Source organism: Marmota marmota, unplaced genomic scaffold, assembly GCF_001458135.2.
Source record: "Marmota marmota marmota unplaced genomic scaffold, marMar, whole genome shotgun sequence".
Taxonomy (NCBI): domain Eukaryota; kingdom Metazoa; phylum Chordata; class Mammalia; order Rodentia; family Sciuridae; genus Marmota; species Marmota marmota.
Genome location: NW_025999977.1, coordinates 30,220,568 through 30,245,449, shown reverse-complemented (window position 1 = coordinate 30,245,449; position 24,882 = coordinate 30,220,568). Strand labels below are relative to the sequence as shown.

Here is a 24,882-nt window from a genome sequence, read left to right as displayed (position 1 = left end):
TGTGATGTATTGGGAGCCATTTCCCTTCCCTAGCAAGTCTTTGCTCAGATCTGTTCTGCTGTTAGCCAAGACAGCTCCAGAAGCTCAAAAGCCTTTTCTATGTTTTACAGAGAAAGAAAATAAAAGTAGATATATTGACTCTTTCTCCTAAACTCTGAAGGTCATTTCCTAGTACTTTAGGTGTACATTACTTCAGAGTCTAATAGTGACGCCTTTGGAAGAGTACAGGTGTTCTTATAGCACATATTAAGCATCTTTAAGAGGGCAGTTAAAATTATCTGTAAAAAAGATGAAAATGAGTTTCTAGTCATGGCTACATTAGAATATCAGATTTTGAAAAGGATTAGTAAGTTAGCCTTTAGTTAATGAATAGTTAGTTAGTATAAGAAATGCAGAGACATTCAGGTACTAGAGACCCAGGGAAGCTACAATTTGTGAGAAGAGTAGTTAAAAAAAAAAAAAAAAACAACTAAGCTGAGTTTGTGGACTTTAAAAACTAGACAGGGCGATTTTGGCATTTGTTTCAGAAATGGGAACTCAACTGGTGAAGATTTCTGTGGTCCTTGGGGCTGGTGGTGACATCAAAGCTTTCCCATTTCCAGGTAAACACTAAACAGTTGCATGTTGGAACATCAAAGTGTGACATGTTGGGTTTTGGAGAGATCAGATATAGATAAGGGGAAATGTGAGGTGAAGGTTTTGTTTTGATTAATAACTTTCTGCTGAGAAAGTGTGATGGGGGAGGTGGGAACAATTTAGAAGAAACAGCAGCACACGCCTGCCTATAATCCCAGAAGCTCAGGAGGCTAAGGCATGAGGATCGCAAGTTCAAAACCAGTCTCAGCAACTTAGTGAGGCCCTAAGCAACTTAACAAGGCCTTAAGCAACTTAGTGAGATACTGTCTTTAAATAAAAAACTTGTAGGCTCGGGTTGTAGCTCAGTGGTTAAATGCTCCTGAGTTCAATCCCTGATACCAAAAAAAAGAAACAACAGTCCAATTCAAATCCCACCTTCCTACTGCTGAATTCCTAGTGTTCTAAACAACAGAAGATATATAGGGAAATAATGAAATGGTTAAAAACATATTTTCCTAACTTTTGGGGTCTAGCTATACTAATCAGGGATGATTTGAACTGGGCGTAGGCAGGAGTTCTGATAAGGACTGGAGTTTTAGGGAAAGGCATGTGACGTCTGTTTTATGGGAGAGTTCAGTGGGGATGCCTGAAAAAGAGAACTTCACCCAGTAAGAATCATTTTATTGGATAAACATCCACATATACTGGAATTGATAGAATAGTTTTTTTCTTTCTTTGCTGGGATGCAGTGGAAAAGTGTTCCTTACCAGACAGAAGTAAGAGGAGCTGTGGCTTCATCTGTGATACCAAATATCAAGGTGAAAATATCTAGTCAGTCATCAGGTTTCTAGGCATCAGGATTTTAGTCTGTGTCAATCCAACTTCTTTCCTTGAATAATGTAAAGGGATAGAATTCTTCCCAATTCAGGAAATAATAATAGAGTCATAATTAACTTACCTAATAACAACAATAAGGACCCAACAATAACATACCAATGATAGTGAAAGAACTTGGAGGCCAGTTGTCCTTCTTAGTGGATAGTGGCAGCAACCTGACTGAGCATCAGCATATGGAGAACTTGTTCAGTTGTATAGGCGCTTTGCACAAAGAACTTCACGTCTAGCATCACTTTCATGCATCCTGCTTATTGTCTTTGGTATTAGCTCTTTGTTACTGGGCTAGTGTCACCCATCAGAGTTTAAGCTAGTGAGAGGGCCTCATCTATCTTATCAGAGGTTATTTCCAGAAAGCCTCCTCCCTGCAGGGACTTCTGACATGAACAAACTGGAGAAGGTACAGAGCTGGAATGGATTGCCCAACTGGCTTACCCAAGATAAAAGGAAGAATGCACCCTCGACTGGGGACTCAAATGGACTGATTTGAGTTGTTGACTATTGATTGGCCTTGGTCTCCTTTGTGGTGGTTGAGATTATAGTATTTTCTTAATTTGATTACTGTACTTATTTATGGATTCTACCAAATGTAGCATATATGTGTGGTTGGCTTCAATAAATCTTTTATTTAAAAATGAAAACCAGCAAAAGCAAGAGTTTGTAATGTAATGCCCAGACTCAGTAAAGGCCCTTGATAAACTTTGTTGAGAACGATGAGTTCTGTCCATTTTAATTTCGAGGCCTTGGTAATTTGTGGAGTAGTTACCTCGATGAATCAAAAATAGGATTTTTTTCAATTCTCTGAGCCCTATTATAATGTTATTACATGGTATCTTACATGGACATATACAGATGTCACAATTGTTCCCTAAAGCTATTAGAAAGATAGTGTCTTTTTTATGTTTGCTGCAAATTTTAGATCACATATCCTGAGTCTTGAAATTCAGTGGAGTAAAAATTTTTCCAGATCTAGGAGACAATTGTTTTACAAATGCAAAACAATTTGGATAGATAAAATATTTGAAAACAATTTAAACCAAATCAACCTGTACTTTATCTGTGTGCTGAGATTTTAGGTCCAGTGGATCAGAATACAGGGAAAAAACTAATGAGAATCCCTCAATGGATCCTTCACCCACCAAACAAGATTTCTTCAGAAACCGACTTGCTCTTGCAAATGACCTTGACCAAGGAACAGCTGTGTAAAACATATTTAAAGTTGTATTGTCAAGTGGTAAGATGAGGATAAAAAGCTTGTATATATCTGTGTAGGAATATATATATATATATATATATACATATATATATATACATAAAATATATATATCAATGTATAAATCCCTGAGGAAAACCAATATAAATACTTACATATGAAACTAACAACATACAAGACATTGAAGAGATGAAGATTAGTGTATGGTTAAGACCTGGCTTTTTGAAACTCAATACTTGGGAAAAGGGAATGAAGACTTTTCATATCATTACAGAAAAACACAATCAATTTGGAGGAAAATAAATGTTTGTAAGAACAAAACCTTGCACCTTGAAGTCATTCCCCAAGTATAACATTGAGCATGTTCATATTTCACAGGGATGTGAATTTTGTGTTTCCTAGGCATTTAGCTTATTAATGCATCCTAGTGTGCTTAGATTAATATACACTGCTAGGGGCCAACTGTGTCTTGCCATATGTCTTCAGAACCCCTAAGGCAATAGGTAACAGCCCTTAAAACAAAGCAGGTTAATTAACACAACTATATTTTACATATTGCAAATCTGAGTTATGAAGAATTTGTGCTTAAGCCATGATACAAAAAAGTTCAAAGGTTAAAGACACTTGATCTTCAAACTTGTTTGGTGGTAATGGAAAACAGTAATGGGAACAATGTAGACACTGGGTAGCTGGGAAACAAAAAAAAAGCCCCACATTTTTCCCTTGTATGGATTGTACTGAGGTTGGGAATAATCCAGAGTCTTTGTATTGTTGAGTACTCAGTATTCCAGATCCACCTGTGATCCTAAGTGTCGCACACACTCATGATCAGATGGATTAGGAAAAAAGCACTGATTTAGCCACATCCTTTAAAAAAGACTTTCTTCAGTCTGGACAGAAGGTGGCAACAGCAATAGTACTTTAACAGTAGACAAATAGTGGTTACTACAAACACCAGGTCATAATGAAAACTCAGGAATGCAGTACCTAACTTTTGCAGAAGCTGTAAAGACACAAAGCTCTTATAGATCAGATAAAGGAATCATAATGCAATGAATGTCTTCCTGGTTCTGGGGTAGTAAAATGTGCTGTTTCCTTATGGACATGGCCCAAATGACTGGTGTCCTTGATATGCCCATGATAATAAAAAAATAGATTTAAAATATTTGTCTCCATTCCTAGTCAGTTACCTATAAAAAATTAGGAGTATTTGACTTATGTACATTCAGAATCTTAGTACTCAACCTGACTTCTTCAGACCATGTTCCTCTGTGAATGCACTGTTTGATAAAATAGGGGATGTTTTATTTCTAAGTATTACAACTTTACTTCTCTTTGGCAATCAATTAGCAACATTAGTAGCTTGAACAGTAGGTTTCTGGAACATGTTAAGAATCACTGCCAAGTTTTTGAAGTTTGCAACATTAAATATAAGTCAACCTGGTCATTAAGGCACACACCTGTAATTCTAACTACTCAGGAGGTTGAGGCAGGAAGATATCAAGTTCAAGGCCAGTCTGGGCAAATTAGTGAGTTCTTGTCTAAAATTAAAAAGGGCTCGAGATATAGCAGTGGTAGAGCACATGACTAAAATGTGTGAGGCCCTGGGTTTGATCCGCAGCATAGCTGAAGAAAAAAAGAAATTAATGGATTAATTTGAAATTATTAGGCCAAACTGTTTTGAGGCAGTGCTTGAAAAGCACAATGCCAGATCAACTGGACATGAAAATAGAAGTCATGACCTCTTAAATAAAATGTAATCAACAGTAAAATGCCNTTTTTTTTTTTTTTTTTTTTTTTTTTAATTCTCCTCCACTCCTAGAAAAGTACATAGTAGGTGCTCAATAAATGCTTGATGCCAACTTTCATGGTGGTGCTATAATAGGTAGAGTGATACAGAAAATAAATAGTACTCTTGATTTGACAAAGAGCCTCAGGGTTCATACTTTATCTTTGGCCTTTTACTTTTTTAAAGGAAAAAAAGTCACAAATAAAATATAGTTGTCTTCAGAAGCAGTTAAAGACACTGCTGCTGTTTTCACAGCACCTAGCATTAGAAAACATCTCTCCAATTAAAAAAAAACTTTGCTATTTTTTTTGTTGTTCTAACTTATTTTATATAATCTTTCTAGGTAGTATTATAAATTGAGGAGACAGGATGATTAGTGATAGTAATGATATATAATGTAATATGGCATTAGGGATGAAAGTCAGTATGGGAGTTTGACAGTTGTTAATCTATGAACTCCAGTCCTCTGGAGAAATGCAGTTTACACATGAGACCACAGATATCTTTGGGAAGTGTTTGGGTTGATGAACAGAAAGAAGCACTCCACCAAAAGATGGAGATTTTTACACAGGCAAGGGAGTTATGATAGGTCTCTTCTGTAACCTTGCAGGATCTACATGCAGATCCAAGCAAGACCGTCTTGTTTCTCTGACTTCAGAATTAGAACCTTTGAGAAGCACGGATTTGTGTACTCCTAAGGTTCTCTCTAGTGGGCTATTCTGTATATAACAGATATATTAAACTAATCTAAGACTTGAAACTAGAATGTCAGGGAAGCACTTTGAAGGGCATTTTCTGTAATACCCCATGTTTCATCCCTTCACCTCCTTCAAGACTTTACTCATGTTACCTTCTCCATGAGAGCCCTTGTAAAATATAGACTCCTGGGCACTATTTTAGTCCCATTTTATTAGGAACATTTGAGGACTGGGCCCAGGAATCTGCACTTTGTGTGCTGTACCACTGACCTAGTCTCAGTCCCAGGAATCTGCATTTTAAATGAACTCTAACATGTTATTTTCTTTGGTCCACTGAAATTTTAGAGCCACTACTTCTTAGGCCAGTAAATTGAATGATCTGATATGCAAATGTCAGGATTCTTGTCATAGATTGAATTTTAGGACAGGAGGTTGGTTAGACCTGAGGCACAAAAAACTAATAAGTTTGTTGAAACCCAGGTGAGTATTTTTGCATTCTTAAATTTATCAGCTGTAGCACCCCCCCACTTTTTTTTAGTATTTTGGCTATAGATGGACATAATACTATTTATTTATTTATTTTTATGTGGTGCTGAGGATTGAACCTAGGGCCTCACACATGCTAGGCAAATGCTCTACCACTGAGCCCAACCCCAGCCCCATCAGCTGTAACCTTTACCATCCTATACAGCAAGATTTTTATTAAAAATATACATATATATATATATATATATATATATATATATATATATATACACACATGGTGAGTGTATTTTATGAAGTGGTAAAATTGAAGTGTATTTTATGAAGTGGCATATTACAGAGAACTGATTGCACGCACTTAAAATGACAAATGTCTTTGAGTTGTATAATAAAATTGTCTAGTTTTCAGACTAAACTTTTTCTTGAAACATCACCATTAATAACTTCCCTCCTGAGCATTAAAAAAACCCATGGCTTTCAGGACAGTTGGAATTCTTATATCATGAAAGATGATTTAAAGATGTGAATGCAGCACTCTTGGCCACTAAGCATCTTGATACTTATGGCATATAGGCCAGCAAGTCACATGGTGGGGAGGGACTGAGAGAAAAGGAAGGATGAGATAGCAAAAGAGACATGGGTTAAAATTAGGTAGAGAAAACTGATGGAGACCTATGTTTTAAGGGGAAAAAATAGAAATTAATGTGTCATGATACTACACTTGTGTTTTGAAAATATAGAAAAGATATGAATTTAGATAATGCTAAAAATAACTTTTTGAGAAGTTGTTAGATGTTCAAAATAGTCAATTTTGGGGGGTGGGGTATCGGGAACCAAACTCAGGGGCACTCCACCACTGAGCCACATCCCCAGCCCTATGTTTTGTATTTTATTTAGAGACAGGATCTCATCAAGTTGCTTAGCGCCTCGCAGTTGCTGAGGTGGCTTTGAATTTGAGATCCTCCTGCCTCAGCCTCCCAAGTGGCTGGGATTACAGGCGGGTGCCACCATGCCGGGCTAAAATAGTTAATATTTTAATCCTCAAATCACATAACTTTTTTTCTATAGAGCTTAGTGCATAATCCTTAAGTCATCTAAACTTGTTCCTTATCTGTAAAATAGAGATATTTTTATCATCTTGCCTTCATTCCCTTCAGACACAGTAATATTATATACTCTTAATTCTAGCAGGAAAACAATGTGTTGTGTTTCTTTCTCATGTACATAAACCTATGCACCTGAAGACAGTAGGATCTACTGTAAAGCACTGTTGGAGGATACCATCTATGCTTTTGAGTTGTTTCCATTTCCTAGCCTCATTATCACGTTTTCCTCTCTCTACCTGGGGCAAGTCTATTTGCATACAAACCTGTTTTCTCTGGACTATTCTAGCTTCATTCCAGTTCACTGCTTTTCTTTATTGTAAAACTTGAAAGCAACAGCTACTTCAGTTGTGCTCCTGTGCTATTAAACTTTCTAGGCCCAGGCTTTTGCCCACGTCATTGGGCCAGCTCCTTATGTCAAGATCACTGACAACTTCTACATGGCCAAACACTGTCCATCCTCAGTCATCTTACTTTCCTTAGCAAGTAACATTTGATCACTTTTTCCTTCTGAAATAATTTCTTTATTAGGCCCTAAAGATACAACATACTCTTGATTTTCATCTTCATTCTTTGGTGCTGCTTCCTCTTCCCCTTTTGATGCAAGAGTACCCCCAGGGCTCTCTTTTGCTTAGTGCTCTTCCTTTGCCAGTTTATTCTCTCTTGCTTTGTGATCTTATCCAATCTGCTTGCTTTAAAATATGGTCTTTATTAAAGTCACTGCCAGTTTTATCTTTAGCCTAGATCTCTTTTCCAAGCTCCATGGTAACATCTCTAAGTGCCTTCTTGACTTAAGATTTCTGATCTATTCATTGAACTTAATGTGTCCAATCCTTTTTGTTTAACCATATCTTTTTCACCTCAGTTAATAATAACTTTATCCTTCCAGTTGTTCTGGCCAAAAACCTTGAAGTTATCCTTGACAGTTCTTTTATCCCACAATCAGTCTAGCAGCAAACTGGCTGTTTTCCAAATATAACCAAACTCTGACCTCTTCTTACCACCTCCACTGCTGTCACTGTTCCAAATCATGTTCTGTTGAGCTGGACTCCCTATTCCCGCTTTTAATCTCTAATTATTCTCAACACAACATCCAGAGTAAATCAAATCACATTACTCCTCTGCTCAAACCCCATAAGGACTTTGTTTCTCTAAACAGAAGTCGAAGTCATGATAAGGGCTTTTAAAGCTTTAAGTGACTGGGACCTGCTTAAACCTCTGATGGCAACTTCTTCTAGACCATCCATAGTCATTTCTCTCCTGACAAAAGCAGCCTCACTGATTCTCAAGATATATCAAGTATGCTTCTGCCTCTGGCCTCTTGAACTGGCTGATCCTTGTGTATATTCTTCTCTCAGATACTCATTCCTTTACCTCCTTCAAGTCTTTATTTATGTCATGTTCTCTGTGAGGCAGACTCTGACCATCCCATTTAAATTTCACCTTCCTTGTCTCCCACATTCCCAGTCACCTTATTCCTCTTCCTTCTTGTTGTTGATAGCAGTTATAACATTCTAATATGTAATATAACCTATTTATTATGCTTATTATCTGTATCTTCTCATTAGATTATAAATCCCACGGTGAAATGGATTTTTGTTCATGGCTGTATTCTTAACATCTGAACTGTACCTGGAACAATAAATGTTTGTTGACTATTGAATAGTTACATGATCCCTTATCAAATACTTATTAAGGTCATTCAAAACCCATTTAAATGAAGACAAACAGCAAAGGAAGCTATAAAGAGTCAAAGCATAGACACTTTAGGATAAACCATCAACCTTTTAAAAGTTATTTAAAAGCAGACAAACTTTTTTTTTTAAACAAAGAGAGAGAGAGAGAGAGAGAGAGAGAGAGAGAGAGAGAGAGGAGAGGGAATTTTAATATTTATTTTTTAGTTATCAGCGGACACAACATCTTTGTTTGTATGTGGTGTTGAGGATTGAACCTGGACCACACGCATGCCTGGTGAGCGCGCTACCGCTTGAGCCACATCCCCAGCCCAAGCAGACAAACTTTTAAAAAAGTCTCTCATAACTTTAGTTACTATTTATTAAGCACCTGCTATGTGAAAAGCATTGTGTTTTCAAGTTACCTCATAAAAGTCCTAAATAAGTCTATCACCTTCCCCAGCCTACCCGCCCCCTTTTTTTTTTTTGGTGCTGAGGATCAAACCCAGGGCTTTATACATGCCAGGCAAGCACTTTACCAAAACCCCCACCCACCCTATTGACAAAAAATAGATTAAATAAGGTCTTCAAAGTCACTCATATAGTAAGTAATGGAAACAGTGTCAGAAGGTAGGATTTCAATGTTACCTGCTTACTCTACCACATCGATTCTTACCTTTATTGAGTTATTAGAGACACTAGCTTCTAAATAGTCTATCATTTTTTTTGCCCTCAGTAAGTATCAAGCTAAAATGTTAGAACTGGGGGCTGGGGCTGTAGCTCAGTGCCAGAACACTTACCTAGCACATGTGAGGCATGGGTTCGATCCTTAGCACCACATAAAAATAAACAATTAAAATAAAGGCATGCTGTCTATCTACAACTATAAAAAAATTAAGAAAAAAACAATAAAATGTTAGAATGGCCATAAAATGGAATTTTTTTGGAATTGAACTCTTTATGAAATCTGCGAAAAGACAGGCTCAGCTATGGTGCTGGCTTTTCTTGAAACTTGGGTGCCCTTAATCTGTGATAGGTTAACATGACTAAAATAAATAAAAAAGCAAATCACCTGATTAAAGCTCAAAAGTAACATTTCAGGAGCAAATTCAGAATCTAGTTTGACTAATATCAATGTTAACATTTGCCTATGGCTATTATGTTGATTACCTATAATGTATTTAGTACATGCCTGAATTTCAATTTATTTTAACAAATGAATCTGTTAAAATAAATGATTTTGTGCCTTTAAACGGGGAGGGGGGGGGAATCAATTAATTTTAAGTATTCTTGAAAAAGCAGCCATCCAAATACCAGGAATCAACATCAAATCAAATGATCTCAAATACTAATTGCCACATGAACATTTCACCAGGGCACACTTATCCCAATTTTTAAATAAGTAGTCTGAATCTCTAAGAATTCATTAATTTTTTTACATTATGTAGTCCACCTTGAATGATCTCATGTTTGCACAATTTTTTAGTTAAAACCTTAAATCCTATCTTTTCATGCCAAACCTAGAAAGAATTCTGAGAAGTCAAGCTGCCTCATTCCAGCAGATCCCAGCTAAAGCTGCCTGTCAGGGAATTGTGCTGGTTTTAAACTTCTTTTAGGAGTACAATTGCCTTAGTCCTGTGAAACTTCACCTAGGTATACCAAGGTCACTTTACTAATTTTCATCCCAAAGCCCTCCCACTCTCTATATCGTAGGATTTGACACAGAATGAAACATGGAACCTAAAGGTGTCCCCAACATGATAAAATACAAAATATTTCTATGTGGAAAGTATAATAAGCTAAATGACCATTGCCAATAACTTTAAACATTCTTTCCTCTAAAATAAATATGTGCAAAAACAATACGCTTGTGGGCTATGTAAGGCATTTTTCTTTATTATTTTTCGGTTTATCTTAGTAATGCCAGAAAAATAACAGCCATTATTTTCACTTTAAACGCAAACCAAATACTGCTGCACACAAGAGTACAAAGATTACCTACGAACATAGTTAGGTACAAAGGCCATATTAGATATATAGACCACACTTTGTTCTTACATCATAGTAAGACTGACAGAGCATTTTTGACAATTATTTTAGCAAATAACCGTGCTACTAAACAAAGGTAAATACACATATATATACACAGACACATCTCAACTAAAATTATACATGTCACTTTGACAAACAAATTCTCTGGTTGGTTCACCAGATATTTGTACCCCAAAGACCCCTGCCCTAATCCCACCCCCAAATGCTGACTTGATCTGAAGAAAAAAATTAGAGATGTTCTTAATTAAAGGCACATTTGGCAGCTACTGAAAGTGGCATGCATCTGGCATAGGTGCACTCTAAGCCACACCACATGTAACTTCCATCTCTTTCGCATCTTGACTCTTTGAGTGGTAATCCAACGTGACCCACCTTTAGCTAACTTGCTTTACAATTTTGCAGCAATTGGCTACTTAATGCACTATTTTCATTAAAGGCAAAAGGGAAATTTGCTCACAGTTGACAAAAAAATGCACTTTACGGTGTCAAAAATGGGAAATAAGGCATGAAATTTACAAAAGAAGTTACAAGTGCTTTTGTTCTTTAGATCTGTTATGTAGACTTCATGCTTCTTAACTAGAGCTCAGCATATTTCACTGGCTCATGTATAAAGGATTAGGAAATGATTTTTAAAAAGTTAGTAATGAGATGTTTCAAGAGAAAAAATGTCAAATAAAGTCATCATTTTCCCTTATAAATAATTTTACTGCTTAATTCTCTCAGCCAAACTGATATGAACCTTGTGATGTGTTTTTACTGGTAAAGATTAATGTGCAATACAACAGGACCTACACACTTGTACAACAGTCACACAATATAGTTGAAAACAGTAAGTAAACCTATCCACAGCAGCAGAATACCAAGAAATTAACTGTTAAATTGTTTCTGAATCTGAAGGAAAAAAGGTTTTCAATATGTACAGCAGTAATTAATCAGGACAACTCCCCCCCCCCTTTGTTTTGCTGAGTGCTAAAAAAGCAATTTAAATTGTCATATTCAAAAACTATGAAATAAAATATTGAAGCTAGACTTGAGAATTATGACAAGATCACGTTCATAATACCAATTAATTTTTGGTTTGTATAAGGTAATTTTGGCTTATGAAGAAAACAACGTTAAGGAAGAATTCATAACCATAATATAACTCTCAACTGAAATAGTACTTGACTGTTTATTTGATTGTTAGGTGGCTTGCTCTTTTCTCAACTCAGATCCATTAAAATATCCTTGAGTTAAGAGAACAGTAACCTACTAAACACATTATTTGATGTCTGACAATCTTTAATTAAGCAAACTTAAGTCAAACAAACTTCAATGTTTGTATATTTCCTGATCATTTGTAGTCTTAAAAGTACATTTTGAGAACTGGGAAGAATAAATAACCTGTCTTTCAATAAATTTAGAAAGATATACTTCTAATTCATTCCTGTGCTTAGATGTAAGAAGCTTCCCTTCCTATTATACTGGTTTTGAGCCTACTAAGTAAATTCAGCCTTGATCTATTCCCTTCATTTTGTGATTCCCCAAATAACAAAACACTTAGGAATATTTCTACTTCTAAAAGAAATTTTCCACATTTTGGAACATGGTTAACAAAATGTCATGCTGCATTGACTGCCTTGTAATGTCTTGCATTTTTAAAAGTAGAATTTTGTGATGCATTTATCTTTTTCCGCCACTTCTTGTCCCTGATTAAGTATGTTTTAGTTACTATTAAGGATAAATTTGTCAGCTAGTTAATGTTTCACATAAGGTGGTAAGGATACAGTTTTCTCATGTACACCTAAGGGCATCCAATTGGAATTTTTCTAATCAGTTACCACTGCAGAAAATATTTTTACTCAAATGTTATATTTCAGAATAAAAATATCCTCTATCCACAATGCATATAAAACTGTTGCACAGTGAAGTGGTCTCCTTTGGGGAGAAATATGATTAGAACTTCAAATCTGAGTTTTTTCTTTTTGTAGCATCGGGCAGGTCAAAAAGGGGCCATTCATGTTATTGGAGGTTAACACACTGGCCAGGGAGATACGAATGGGTTCTACTGTGACTTTTCTCCGGTTCTCATTTGGAATATACATAGGATAACTAAAAAGAGAAGTGACCAATAAGCCACAAAAATGGAAATCCTAAGGACAATTAGGCTGGCCCAATAAAAACTCATAGATTCTGGAATGTGTATCACAATTAATTATAGCAGCACTAGTAAGTAGGCTTAGGTAAAGATTTGTTGAATTAATGGTTTTATGGACACTTTGCATCCAAGAGGGAATATGAAGTTAATTTTTAAGACATTTAAAAGAGGAAACATTTTGCAAAGAGAAAAATGGCTACCATAATGGAAATGGTACAGATATTAACCAAAACGATTCAACCCTTTCAAATAAATAAGAAAGGACATGACTGGATGGACTGCTTAATGGTGATGCAATTAACATACTTTCTGGTCTTAAAGGACTATATACTGTACTATCATGACATATGTTTAATGCTCTAATAAATATCACAGGAAATTATTAAAGTACTAGATTTCCACTGGGGTGTAGCATTTCTTAAAAATGTCTAATGGTGTGCTTAACAGAACTGCTGAAATGCTGCTTCATTATTCAGAGGACACATGCAGATACTGATGAACCGATGTCTCTAAGGATGGAATACTGCACATCTCATAGACCTTATAGTGGAGATTAATAAATAAAAACTTTTTCTCTTCAAACAGTTGCATGCATTTCAGTCAAGTATTGGACTCAGAAGAGCAGTACATATGCTTAATGAATAATCCATAGTAATGGTGCAGGTAGATGTTCTATTATGAATAGTTCAGACAAAGCAGAAGACCTCAAGCAAGCCAGAATGTTCAATATAAACCTTAACAAACTGTATACATGTTGTTTAGGAAATTTAAAAACCTACCAAAGTTCTGCTTAAAAGATATTCATTCTATTCTAACCAAATATTTTCCTACATGCCAAACTGCAACTTTAGGTCATTCTTTAAGATCAATACATACATCCAGAACTTGAAACCAAGACGTACCACAATACTTGCTTTTATGCTTAGTGTTCATGTGTGTTTCAACTGAAAGAAATAAGAATCGACCATTTTCTCCATATAATAATTTAATATATGCCAGCCAAACAAAGTATTTGTATCTTTATTCAATTAAATTAAAACAGACCTGCCAGGTATATTATATAACATTCACTATATATACACGATTTAGGCAATGCAAGGTAATTCTAGGTATGCTGATTACTCGACTATTAGTAAAACATGAATGGTGTCAGTGATGTCCAGCAAGTGCTCCATTTCACATTGAGTGCCTGCATTTCCACAGTTATGATTAGAGGGACAGCCACGAGCCAGGAAATGGATTACCAGTAAACTTTTGTGGGGGATGGGTGGGGGAATGACAATCTAGCATAGATTAACAGTCTCCTAACTGTAAATAGTATTCTTGACAGTTACATTTTAAAAAAAGTTCTTCTGTCATGTTAATGACAAAACTTCTCATGTTTCAAGGCAACACCACCACATTGTGTGTGTGTGTGTGTGTGTGTGTGTGTATGTGTATGTGGAGGGGAGGTGGGGAATGTTCTTAAAATTGGAATAATTATTCTTAAAACAACAACAACAACAAAAAAGTACCTCTTTGGTGAAGCCTCGGTACCCATTCATTTCACTGTAATAATCTGTAAACAGGACTGTGGTACAGTGCTGGGCCTTGATTTCAACAAGGTCAGGTACCACAGCCTTTCCTCACAGTCCTTTGAATGATTTCTAAGAAAATATTCTAAAGTAGAATAGTAAAGCAAAGGAAAACAAAGGAGGATAGTAAGATCCCTGTTTAAGATTTTTTTTTTAAAAGTGCATAACATTTTGAATTACAAAAACTGTCATCTTGTGGGCCTGCTGGACACTAGGCTGTTTTTTCCATCCCTTTAATGATAAAGATCACTTCACAAAGTGAGGACTCATGCTGGGAAAAGTCCCTTCACTCAATTTTCAGGTGCAATCAATTGTCCAGTTTCTCTCATTCGGTCCTTCCATATTCTAAACTGGAATACCATTTTGTTTTATAATTATGTCTAGGTTAAAATTGTCTTATACTGCATCTTGAAGTAGAGTCATTAGTGTTTGGAGTTCTCATTTTAACTCCTCAGTGCTGGCACCTTCAGTGCATCCATTGCCAGCAATGGATTTGGGGCTAAGAAACTGTACATCCCAGTATAGAGAAACTCAGGAAGAATGGGCATTCTCCAACAGTGGTGGTCCATCTCTGTGCATGGATGGGTGTGTATGCTCCCTTTTATAAGTTTTTGGAGGGAGTTTAGGGATATGTTGAGAAGTGCTTTGTCGTGGAGGAACAGGTGGCCCAGCAATGGAATGGAGGTCCACATCTTGTGTCAATGGTGGTGATGGCAGATGCCTTCTTGTGCCGTGAGGAGAAGGGGTTTGAGGAGGAGGTGGTGGTGTAAAAGGAGAAGGGCTGTTTGGGAAGAAGGCATTGCCATGGTCACTCTTTTTGCCCAAAGGGGGAGGCTGAAGATGTAGTGGTGAGCTTGAGAAAACATCAGGTGTCCTCACAGGTTCTCGTGGTGGTAATAAAGGAGGGCTTTCTGGAGGGTCTGACACAGAGGTACGGTCTGATATTGAATATCGAGGTGAATAGGCTTTTGATGTGGGTTGCCTAGGAGGAATGGCTGGGGGACTGTCCAAGTGCTTAGACATAATCTATGAAAAAAGAATAAAACACTTTTATTAATAATTTATGTAGTATCACAAAAATTATATAAGTTGGGGCTTTCAAGCATGCTATTGGTAGAATATTATATGAGGAACAGGGAATTTTGCCATGTTTAAATGAGATGTTCTATCAATTAATAGGAAAAAAATTAATTTTGCTGATGTTTTTACCTGAATTTGTTCTCAAAATTTTGTTTGCTACTACTTGCCTAGTATGCATACTATTTGCTTATCATGCAATGTATCATAATTTCTGATTTAGCATAAATTACTCATTTATTTTTCAGGTTTAACTTTTGCTATATTAAGATTTCATGAAATTCTGCACAGTGTCTTAACTAATCCAGGTGCTCTACTCTTTGGACAGCCTTTGGGTCTCTTCCAATCCAGAATTTTCATGAAACCCCCATTTAGAAGCATAACAAAAGGCTCAGATAAGTGATTTTGAGCATATGCTAAAAAGATAATCTCACTTATGTTTCTTTACACAAAACTCAAAATTCTCTTTTTTTCCCCCGTGTATGTGTATTTTTAAAGAACTGCTTCAGATTAAATTACTCTTTCTTTATAAACTAAAACTTGGTTTTTTTCCTTGATAATACTCATAGGTTTATAAGGGTTTTACAAACATACCAAATACCTATCTTTAGAAGAAAAGAAATAAACATTTCATATGCTGAATCCATAGTTAATCTTTGGCTAGTAAGCCCAAACACTCTGAAATGTTAACCTATGAGTGAGAAATAAACTAGACATAACCAATGGACTATAATGTAATTAACGATTCCAATGTCTGGATAATAAGATTTTCTACTTTACCTTAGATGGCGAAGATTCTGCTGGGGCAGATTCTGGTCGTCTTCGTGGAGGAACAGGAGGGGGGATGGGCACTTCATCAGTGCCCTTGGTTAAACTTATAGATGATACTGAAGCAGATCCTGTAGGATGTTACATTTTAAAGAAAATTTATGGGAACTTTATTTCACTTGTTCTTGAAATAGGCTTAGCTGGAAACTGCTTATATTTATTAAAATAAATGTGTAGAAGTATCAAAAGCAGCTTCATAAACCAATACCCAATAGTATTACATTTACTAAAGCAGACTGCTATAACAAAAGCATGCAGAAATTTCTTAGCAGTACTTTTAGAAAAAAACCTGGTTATTTTGCTTCTTGAACAAAATAACATTCCCACTATTAATTTATTATTGGAATATTTAATAGGGTCTGATTCTCAGATTTCTGTTAGAATGGTAATTTGAAAACCTTTGAAATGGTAATTTTGTCAACTGTGTGATGGGCTCATTTTTTTTTTTTTTCCACCTTTTTAGTATAAAAATTTCCTCCCCTTACTGGGTAGTCCTCAGAAAAAGAGTTTCTGATCTTAACCATTTTCCCCAAATGTCTCTCCCCAGCAGTTCTTTTTACAGGTTGCATAGGAAAAAATCTGGGGAGGATCCCTCTCATTTTGCTTGGGTATAGGCTCTCCTTAGTGTGTGAATAAAATCAGGCTCATCATATATAATCCAAAAAATTTTAACTGTGATGGAACTACTCAGGATAACTAGGGCAGATCTGATAATACAAACAGGACTTACATGAAATCTAGTGAACCCAATTTAAGAATAAGTTGGTGAACTGGCACAAAAGAGGTAAGTAAAGCTTCTAATTGGAACCTATCTTATAGACATATATGGTGACAGGGCATAGTGTCATCATAAGTAATTACCCTTTGAAAGACAACACTTAAGACGAATTGTTAGCTAATTTATAAACACTATTAAAAAGATATGAATGAATACTTAAAGAGACAATCATTCAAAACTATACTTGGCAGGTTCTTTTTATTCCTTCAAGTACTAAAGCTTTTATTTTTTCAATTATAGAACTTAAAGAATACTTTATGTACCGGTATTATTCACATGATCAACATTTTGATCACCTACTTTATAAGAGTTAATTTAGATTATAATTAATGTTTTATTGTATACATTTTGAAATTATATGAAAGGGCAAAAATATTAACCTGTTAGCTTAAACTAATTACAATATTGGAATTCAGTGAACTGTTAATTTGCTTTAAAATTAAACCAAATAGCTACAATGGAAATTTATTTTATCTGTGAATATTTAGGCCTTATAATTTAAATAGTTACAATATAAGATAGTTCTTCTAAAATCAAAAGCAGTTATTTGCCTACAGGGTATACTGTCACAAGGCTAAGTGTATTTTATAATCGAGACACTACATGTAGCTGCCAGCATTCCCATATGCGCATGCATGCTCTTGCTTTTTTTTTCCCCAAAGCTGAGCATTAAAATATATTTATAATTCTATAGTTGGAAAAGAGGAATTGTTAAATATGGAAGCCACTTATTTAATATATTCTTCTAAAAGAAAATAGTAGTTTTACAAAAAGCATGAAAAGTATATAAACTTAAGTAAATCATTTATGATCAAAGGATAGCACAAGTGAAGGCCTCACTTCCAAGACAGTGCAAGCAGGTACCAGTGCTGCCAGACCCAAGGAGAGTGTTAGCAGGAAGATGAGACTTGTTTTGATTTTTAAAGCCAAAGCGAGAATTATGAGTCTTAAGCCAAATATACTAACTTGGGCCATGGGGCAGTGTAACTTGGATAAAGACGGTATCGCTGCCTGTGAAAGGAAACAAGAAAAGGTAGATTTTTTTTCTTCCATTGATATATTCAGCTCATCTGTAAAAATTTATTCATGATGAAAATGTTATTCTTGTCATACTAATTTCAAAGAATGCTGTAACAGTTTTAGTAAAAGCTCATTCATATTTACTTTTGAAAGGAAAAATAGGCAAATTGAATTAATATACTGAGAATTTTGAATATTCCTTTTAGACTTACTACTTGATGTCATAATAATTAAATGAGAAACATTAATGAGAGAACTAAACTACCAAGACTTTTTAAAATGTATAAACCCGATTCAAGTGAAGAATTTAGCTGGACTTAGAAAATATGTCCTTTACTAAAGATTAGTTTGGAAATTCAAATTTGTGAAACAAGTAATAAGTAACAAACTTATTTATGTAAATTAAAAAAGAAAAGGGAGCTTCTTACTTATTATAGGCCTCTAAAAACTGTTCTTGGGGCATATTTTCTCCTTACAGAATCTCTACAGCTTTGGATATTAAAACAAGCTTGAGAAGAGTCTTTTTTGTTCTGTTTTGTTGTTGTTATTGTTGTTGCTCTGTTTTCATAAACACTTTTTTAAAAGTTCAATAAACCTTTGGTGCTTGGATACATTTTATATAGGAAACTCCCTGATAAATTTAGAATGTCTAATTTCAACAATTATTTTAACAAGAATTGAAAAGCAAAAGTCAGAGCTCCAAAATCATTAAAGTAGGAAAATTGAGACAGAAAGCTTAGATGACTTGTAATGGTTCTTCACCAGAATAGTTTTTGTTATAATGCTTCATATTACCAACATATGGACTAGATAATATCCAAGACCCTTAAACAATTCTTGTAAAACTAGACTGAAATGGTTTTTTTAAAACTCAGATTTTCCTTTCTCTTGTTTTTTATTTTTTGCATAATATGCAATGACTCAAGTAGTTCCCCACTGTTTATTCAAGCTTATTTGTTCAGAAGGAGGCCAATTTTACATTCCAGGTTCAGCTAACTGGATGACTCCTGGTTGCTTACATAGAAATTGTGGTTTTATTTCCCAGGAAGCCCCAGATTTAAATACTCTGTCCCATTATTTCTTTTCCATATGTACTTATATTTATTTGGGACTAAATATAGCAACCCAGCTTATTTTAATAAGTTCTCTTTCAGAAGATTAATTCATTTTTGGACCAGGGATGTAACTCAGTGTAGAGCACTTGCCTAGCATGTGCAAGGCCCCTGGGCCCAATCCCCAGCACTGCAAAAATAAATACATAAACAAATAAATATTTTGCTCTGAAATTATAAGAAACAGTTGTTTTATCAATGACTTTCTTCATAATTATGCACCTATGACAAAATAGGGACTGAGGGGATATCCAGTTCCAGTGTTTGCCTACTTATAATTCTTTTCTTGGAAAAGAATAATATACTTCCTGGAGATAAGCTTCAAGAACATGGTAGTACACCTAGTACAATATAGGTATATTAAAAAAAATACAAAGCTCATGACTGCTACAAACTGCAGTGTTTTTGAAACAATAATTATATATATGCACACAACATGTATATAGATGTAAACTTGTCTTTGATCATATTTATATATAGCACAGGCATAGTTTCACACTTTTGGTAAATTTGGAGCACTTATCTGATTTCTAACTTTAACTGCTTGGTTTCACTGCCTGGAAAATGCTATTAAAAATTCTTTTCAAATTTTACATGCTATAATCAAGAAATATATGCTAGACATTCTTACTGGCCGTATACTGAACAAATTTGTTGATGATGATTTAGAAATTAAATCTAATTAATTTTTAAAAAGTAGTATTATTAAATTTTTTAAATACAAATTAATTTTTTAAGTACTCAATCTTGGCCGCACATTAGAATCCAATGGGAAAGTTTTTTAAAAAAACTGATGCCCAGTTGCCCAAAATGCCAGTCTAGCATGGGTTGAGCCTAGGTATTTTTTTAAGCTCCCCAAGGGACTGTATTGTATAGTCAGGTTGAAACCACTGTTGAAGATACTCCCCAATTTATAAAGGAATCATTCTTGAAAAAGAAACAAGCCTTTAAGGAAAAAGCATGGTATAAATGATGACTAACTTCTTAAATTCATCAAAGCCTGGTAATTGCAAATGTGTTTGAGGTTAAAAACTCATCACCTACAACCATCTTTCGTGAAGAAGAGTCTTGCATTTCAGCTTGGAATGTTTTCAATAGATCTTTTTCTTGTTGAAGCTTCCCCTACTACGGGATGGTAATAAAGTTCATCTCCAGCACACAGACCAGGTCAGACCTCTGGATCCCTTTCAGTACCAGGCAGTCTTTAAACAGGAAGATACCAAGGGTATTTTACCATTCACCCCTTTGCAGCAGAAACAAAGCAGTATGTGAGTGGTTTTTCTTCTTTTCCCAGCCACTGTCAGAATCACCTCAAAGGTGGACTTGGTCAGGGCAAGGTGTGGCGTAGGGCTCCAGGTGTCAAGAATAGCTGTGGCAGCACAAAATAGGTTACCAGTTCCCTTCCCTGTCTGCCTTTACCACAAAGCTTTCAATGACCATTTTTGCCCATTCTGAAGTCATTTTTCAGTACGACTGTAAGCTTTCCTAGAAGTAAGTGCTTAGCAAGGAGTGAGATATGCAAAACACTGCAGAAAGAATTAAGTATAGCTTAAAAGTAGATTATTTGGAGAAAAATCTTTAAGAGGAAAAAAAAAGTAGTAGTATTATTATAACATAACAAATTCTAGTCAAACTTTGCCTTTCTGACTTTTGAAAACTTTAGCAATGGGACTTTCTGCTACTTTGTATTGAGTGGAATGTGTTCAGATGACATAAGACTGCAGGCAAGCAGCTCTTTCCTTCGAGGCCAAGGGAAAAAAGAAGGAAGATGCTGTCTAGCGGCAACACAGTGGGTAGCAAGTTGAGACTCTGATGATCCCCACAGCAGTAGATCTCTTAGCAGAAGTTGAGTCAAAACCAGGTGAGTACCTTTATTCCACACAGGCTACTGATAAGTTTTAACTAAGGGATAAACGAAGCACATGACCAGTTTCATATTATGTTGGATTATTTGATATCAAAATCACTTATTTTCAATTTTTACTAAGAGCAAAGGGAGTAGTAAGAGGGGTTTTCTTTATCATAGAGAAATTGAGAAAACCCTCAAAGCTAAGGTTACAAAGTCTAATTCCTGGAACAATGTTTTCTCTACTTGTTTAGCTGTTTAAGTCAACATTGTTCCACTGCCACATACAACAAAGCATTGATCCAGAGCACTGCATTCTGGAATGACTTCTTCTCTGACTAATGATTTAATGCTAGCAGAGCAATTTAATGTGCCTATCTCCTCGCCAACCCCCACCTCTTCCATTTTTAGTGACTTAAACTAAGAGAAGTAGAATTTGCAGTTGATAGCTTTCGTATGGCTTCAATAATTCATTAGTTTGGGGATCCTTACAATATGGACTTAAAGTTGTTTGCTCTAGGAAAAAAAATATTCTGCAAATAGCTGATGAGTTCAACAAACAATGATTTTTGATCAAGTATACTGAAAGTGCTGGTTTCATTTTATTACTTAATTCAGGGATATGTTGAGTTGATGAGAATAAATGGGATTTTTTTTTAAAACCTAGGGTCTATTAGAACTTATAAAAAATATATACCTGATAGCTTCCTATTTATATAACATGACCCCATGATCCTCAGTTGTCCAATAAAGTCAAGACACAGTATTCTCAAGACAAATACACTTTAGATGGTACAAAGACAAGACAGACTGCTGGGTAGTTACAAATGCAAGTACACAACAGGAAAAAAACAAATAGCATTCTGGATCAAATCTCAAAAATAACATACCTCCAAAGAATTACTTAAAGTTGATTTTTTAGTTAGATTCTCTGAGCTGAAGAAACCATAAAAAAATCTAGTTTTGCCCTTAAAGGTGCAGAGAAAGTATTTTATCTAAAATCAGAAAGCTTACTAGCAGACTGGAGTGACAAATCAGGGTCAGTACTTCTTGATTTCTGCCTCCATAATAATGTCATGCTGCCCCCAGTATTAGATCTTGTTACGTTAAAAACTAGCATGGAGTCTGATTAGCACATCAAGACAGCCAATGAGAAGAGCTTGTGGAAGTAGTCAAGAGTGGGTTGGAAGTGACTGGATTCAAGTTTTGATTTAATAATGAACAAATAAAAAAAGATGATGTGTTCTTTAAATGAGAAAATTAGTGGCAATCTAGATTAAAAAGATAGCCTCATCTAAGGGCTAGAACTGAACTGTACAGTTTTGTAGCCACAAGTGATTAATGAACATCTGATTGTGGCTTGTCCAAACAGAGATGTGTTCTCAGTGTAAATATTACTGAATTTTAAAGATTAGGGGGTGGGGTGGGGAGGAATGTAAAATGTCTTAGTAATAAATTTTTATATTTATTTCATATTGGAATGACAATATTTTTGATACACTGGGTCAAATTTATGGTTAAAATTAGTTTCACTTATTACACATGCTCTCATGTTTCTGTTGGACAAGGCTGGTCTACAAATAAGAGGGATAAGCAACAGTATGCAGCTGTTGAGATTTGAATAGCTGTGCCAAAAAACACAGGTAGCATACCAGCAGGCACAGCATGCCATCAGGGAACCATCAATAGGCTAAGGAAAGGAAAGGGTAGGTAGGACTTTGAATTTGATACACTGCAAAATTTGAAGCTACTGCAGAATCTGGAGAGGGAATGGTATACTTTGAATAATACTCAACTATAATAATTTTGTAGGTACTAACATTCCTTACAGATTTTTGAAGTGAATTTTGTTTCCTCTTGATAAAAGAGATGCATTTGGAATGCTCAAATAAAGTTTACCAATTTTACCACTAGGCTTTATAGTAAAGTATAATAAATTTAAAGAGGACTATTTCAGCAAGGTTTAAAAAAAAAATTTAAGTTGCTGGAGTTTAGAATTTGTTTATTTTTATACTAATTATCTTTTGAAACAGTATTTGACTTGTGTACAAGTTCACACACACAAACACACACACATACACACAAAATCACAGATTCTTTTTTACAACTAGCATCATAATACTAACAATTGCTTTAAAACACTTATAATTTTAGCACCTACTTGAATGAAAAGGGCTCGAATGTTCAGAATCAAACACGCTGCAAACATCTGTGGTACTGGAAGCACCAGAAGCAGGAGGAGGTGTTAGTGGTGTTCTTGGAGAATTTGGTGCAGATGCTGTACTTTCTGTTTCACTTTCAGGGATCCTGCTATAACTGATTTTTCTTGGCTCCTGCTGTAGAGGTGTGGGATGCCTCATGGTACCTGGTCTTGGGTTTGATGGACGAACACCAGGAGATTTTAGGGGGTAGCTGTATTTTTTTGGCTGTAGATATATGAAAAGAAACAATACTTAAAACAGTGTGGTAGAAAGGAAAATTTTTGTACCTGGTAAAATTCAATGAAACAGCTTTGAAAGCCATAAATCACCATTACGGAAATTACATAATGATTCAAATCAAAGAATCCAAGTTAAAGCATTATTCCATTTTGCTGAAACTTTGGTTAACTAAATTGTTAGGAAATAAGTTTCTTTAACTGAGTTAGTCCTATAAATACCAGAATATTTGTTACAAATTTTTCAAAAATATATTGTATATTTTCACGGTTATTTTGAGGTGGGGAGAGTACTGGGGATTGAACCCAGGGGTGCTTACCACTGAGCTACATCTATCTCCACTCCCCCCATTGAATTTTTTTTTTTTTTTTTTTAATTTTGAGACAAGGTCTTGCTGAGTTACTTAGGCTGGCCTCAAACTTTCAATCCTCCTGTCTTAACCTCCCGAGTTGCTGGGATTACAGGTACGCACCACCACACCCAGCTTTTCCTTTTTCCTGGTTTTTAAAAGACTGTTTTGAACAAATTGAATCTTGCTGAAAAAGTGAGGATCACCATCATGAACTATAGTATCTTACTATGCTATAATACAGTGATGACATTAAAACAATTTGGGCTATTTATAAATGCATTAAGTTGCTTGAGTTTTTATCTGTGTATATGTTAATTTTAAGGCATTTTGCTTGCAGAGTGATCATTTCTTAGTGATATCACTGTGCCTCAGTGAAGCAGTCTAGATATATATTTCCAATTTGCTGTTTTTAATTCATTTTATTAAAAACTATTTTAGGGCTTGACAAATTTGCCTATGGGCAACTGCAGATGCTTTAGTTCATAAACACTATGAGATTTATCTTGATCACTTAGAAATCACTTATGTTTATTTCCTGATTCTTGACTTTCTTATTATTGGGAGAACATATTCAGATCGGTGAGGTGATGATAATGTACATAAACTTGGCTAGTCACTGATAGTAATACAAAACAGTGGAACTACTGGAAGATGTCTTTAGCTAAACCTGATATTTCTATGTGCTAATGACTCATGGTTTAACCAAAGTCCCAAGTAAATATCTTTCTTATAAGTGAATTAGTATAAATTCATTAAATTTCTGGCACTTAAAATAAATAACATTGTTTTTGGTTAAATCCAAGAATAAGGAAAAAAACTTACATTTATGCTCAATTTCATCATTTATCATATCAGAATTTACTCAAATTAATATTAACATCCATTTATTTGGAACCAAGGGGAATATTCCTGGGTGTATTTAGTAAGAATTTCATTACTTTTCACTATCACATGTCCACTTCACCTCTGAATAATTTTATGGTAAACTAATCTACATAACATATGGTAGTGATGACATCACTAGATGTAGATGACAACTGCAAAAAGTATATAAATATAAAAGAAATGTAGATAGATGAATGCTTACAAATCTTGGAAGAGGCTTAGGGTTCCGTGGTTCTATCTCTAGGGATTTGTTGAAGAGATAATCAGTAAATTCTTTCTCCATGCTATTTCCCATTGGATTCAAGTTTTCAAAGAATCTCTAAAATGAATGCAAAAATAATTAATATTCAATAT

The 24,882-nt window shown here is 35.1% G+C and overlaps 2 protein-coding genes across 10 annotated transcripts in view; one reads left to right on the top strand and one right to left on the bottom strand.

Moving 5' to 3' along the window:
- The window catches only part of Arhgef33 (Rho guanine nucleotide exchange factor 33), a 41,699-nt gene extending 38,695 nt beyond the window's left edge, over window positions 1–3,004 (top strand). For 2 of the 9 annotated variants that reach the window (XM_048804511.1, XM_048804512.1), the window contains exon 15: window positions 2,547–3,004. In XM_048804511.1, coding sequence (XP_048660468.1) covers window positions 2,547–2,676 — 130 coding nt within the window. In that variant the 3' untranslated portion in view covers window positions 2,677–3,004. Of the gene's footprint in view, window positions 1–527 lie in introns of all 9 variants that reach the window. The other 7 variants (XM_048804514.1, XM_048804518.1, XM_048804516.1 and 4 more) reach the window with 6 other exon arrangements.
- A 7,298-nt stretch (window positions 3,005–10,302) lies between these two features.
- The window catches only part of Sos1 (SOS Ras/Rac guanine nucleotide exchange factor 1), an 81,405-nt gene continuing 66,825 nt past the window's right edge, over window positions 10,303–24,882 (bottom strand). Inside the window, exons 19-23 of the mRNA XM_015479397.2 lie at window positions 24,731–24,847; window positions 23,015–23,279; window positions 17,842–17,886; window positions 16,050–16,168; window positions 10,303–15,218 (exon numbers count right to left, since the gene is read on the bottom strand). Coding sequence (XP_015334883.1) covers window positions 14,724–15,218; window positions 16,050–16,168; window positions 17,842–17,886; window positions 23,015–23,279; window positions 24,731–24,847 — 1,041 coding nt within the window. The 3' untranslated portion in view covers window positions 10,303–14,723. The remainder of the gene's footprint in view (window positions 15,219–16,049; window positions 16,169–17,841; window positions 17,887–23,014; window positions 23,280–24,730; window positions 24,848–24,882) is intronic.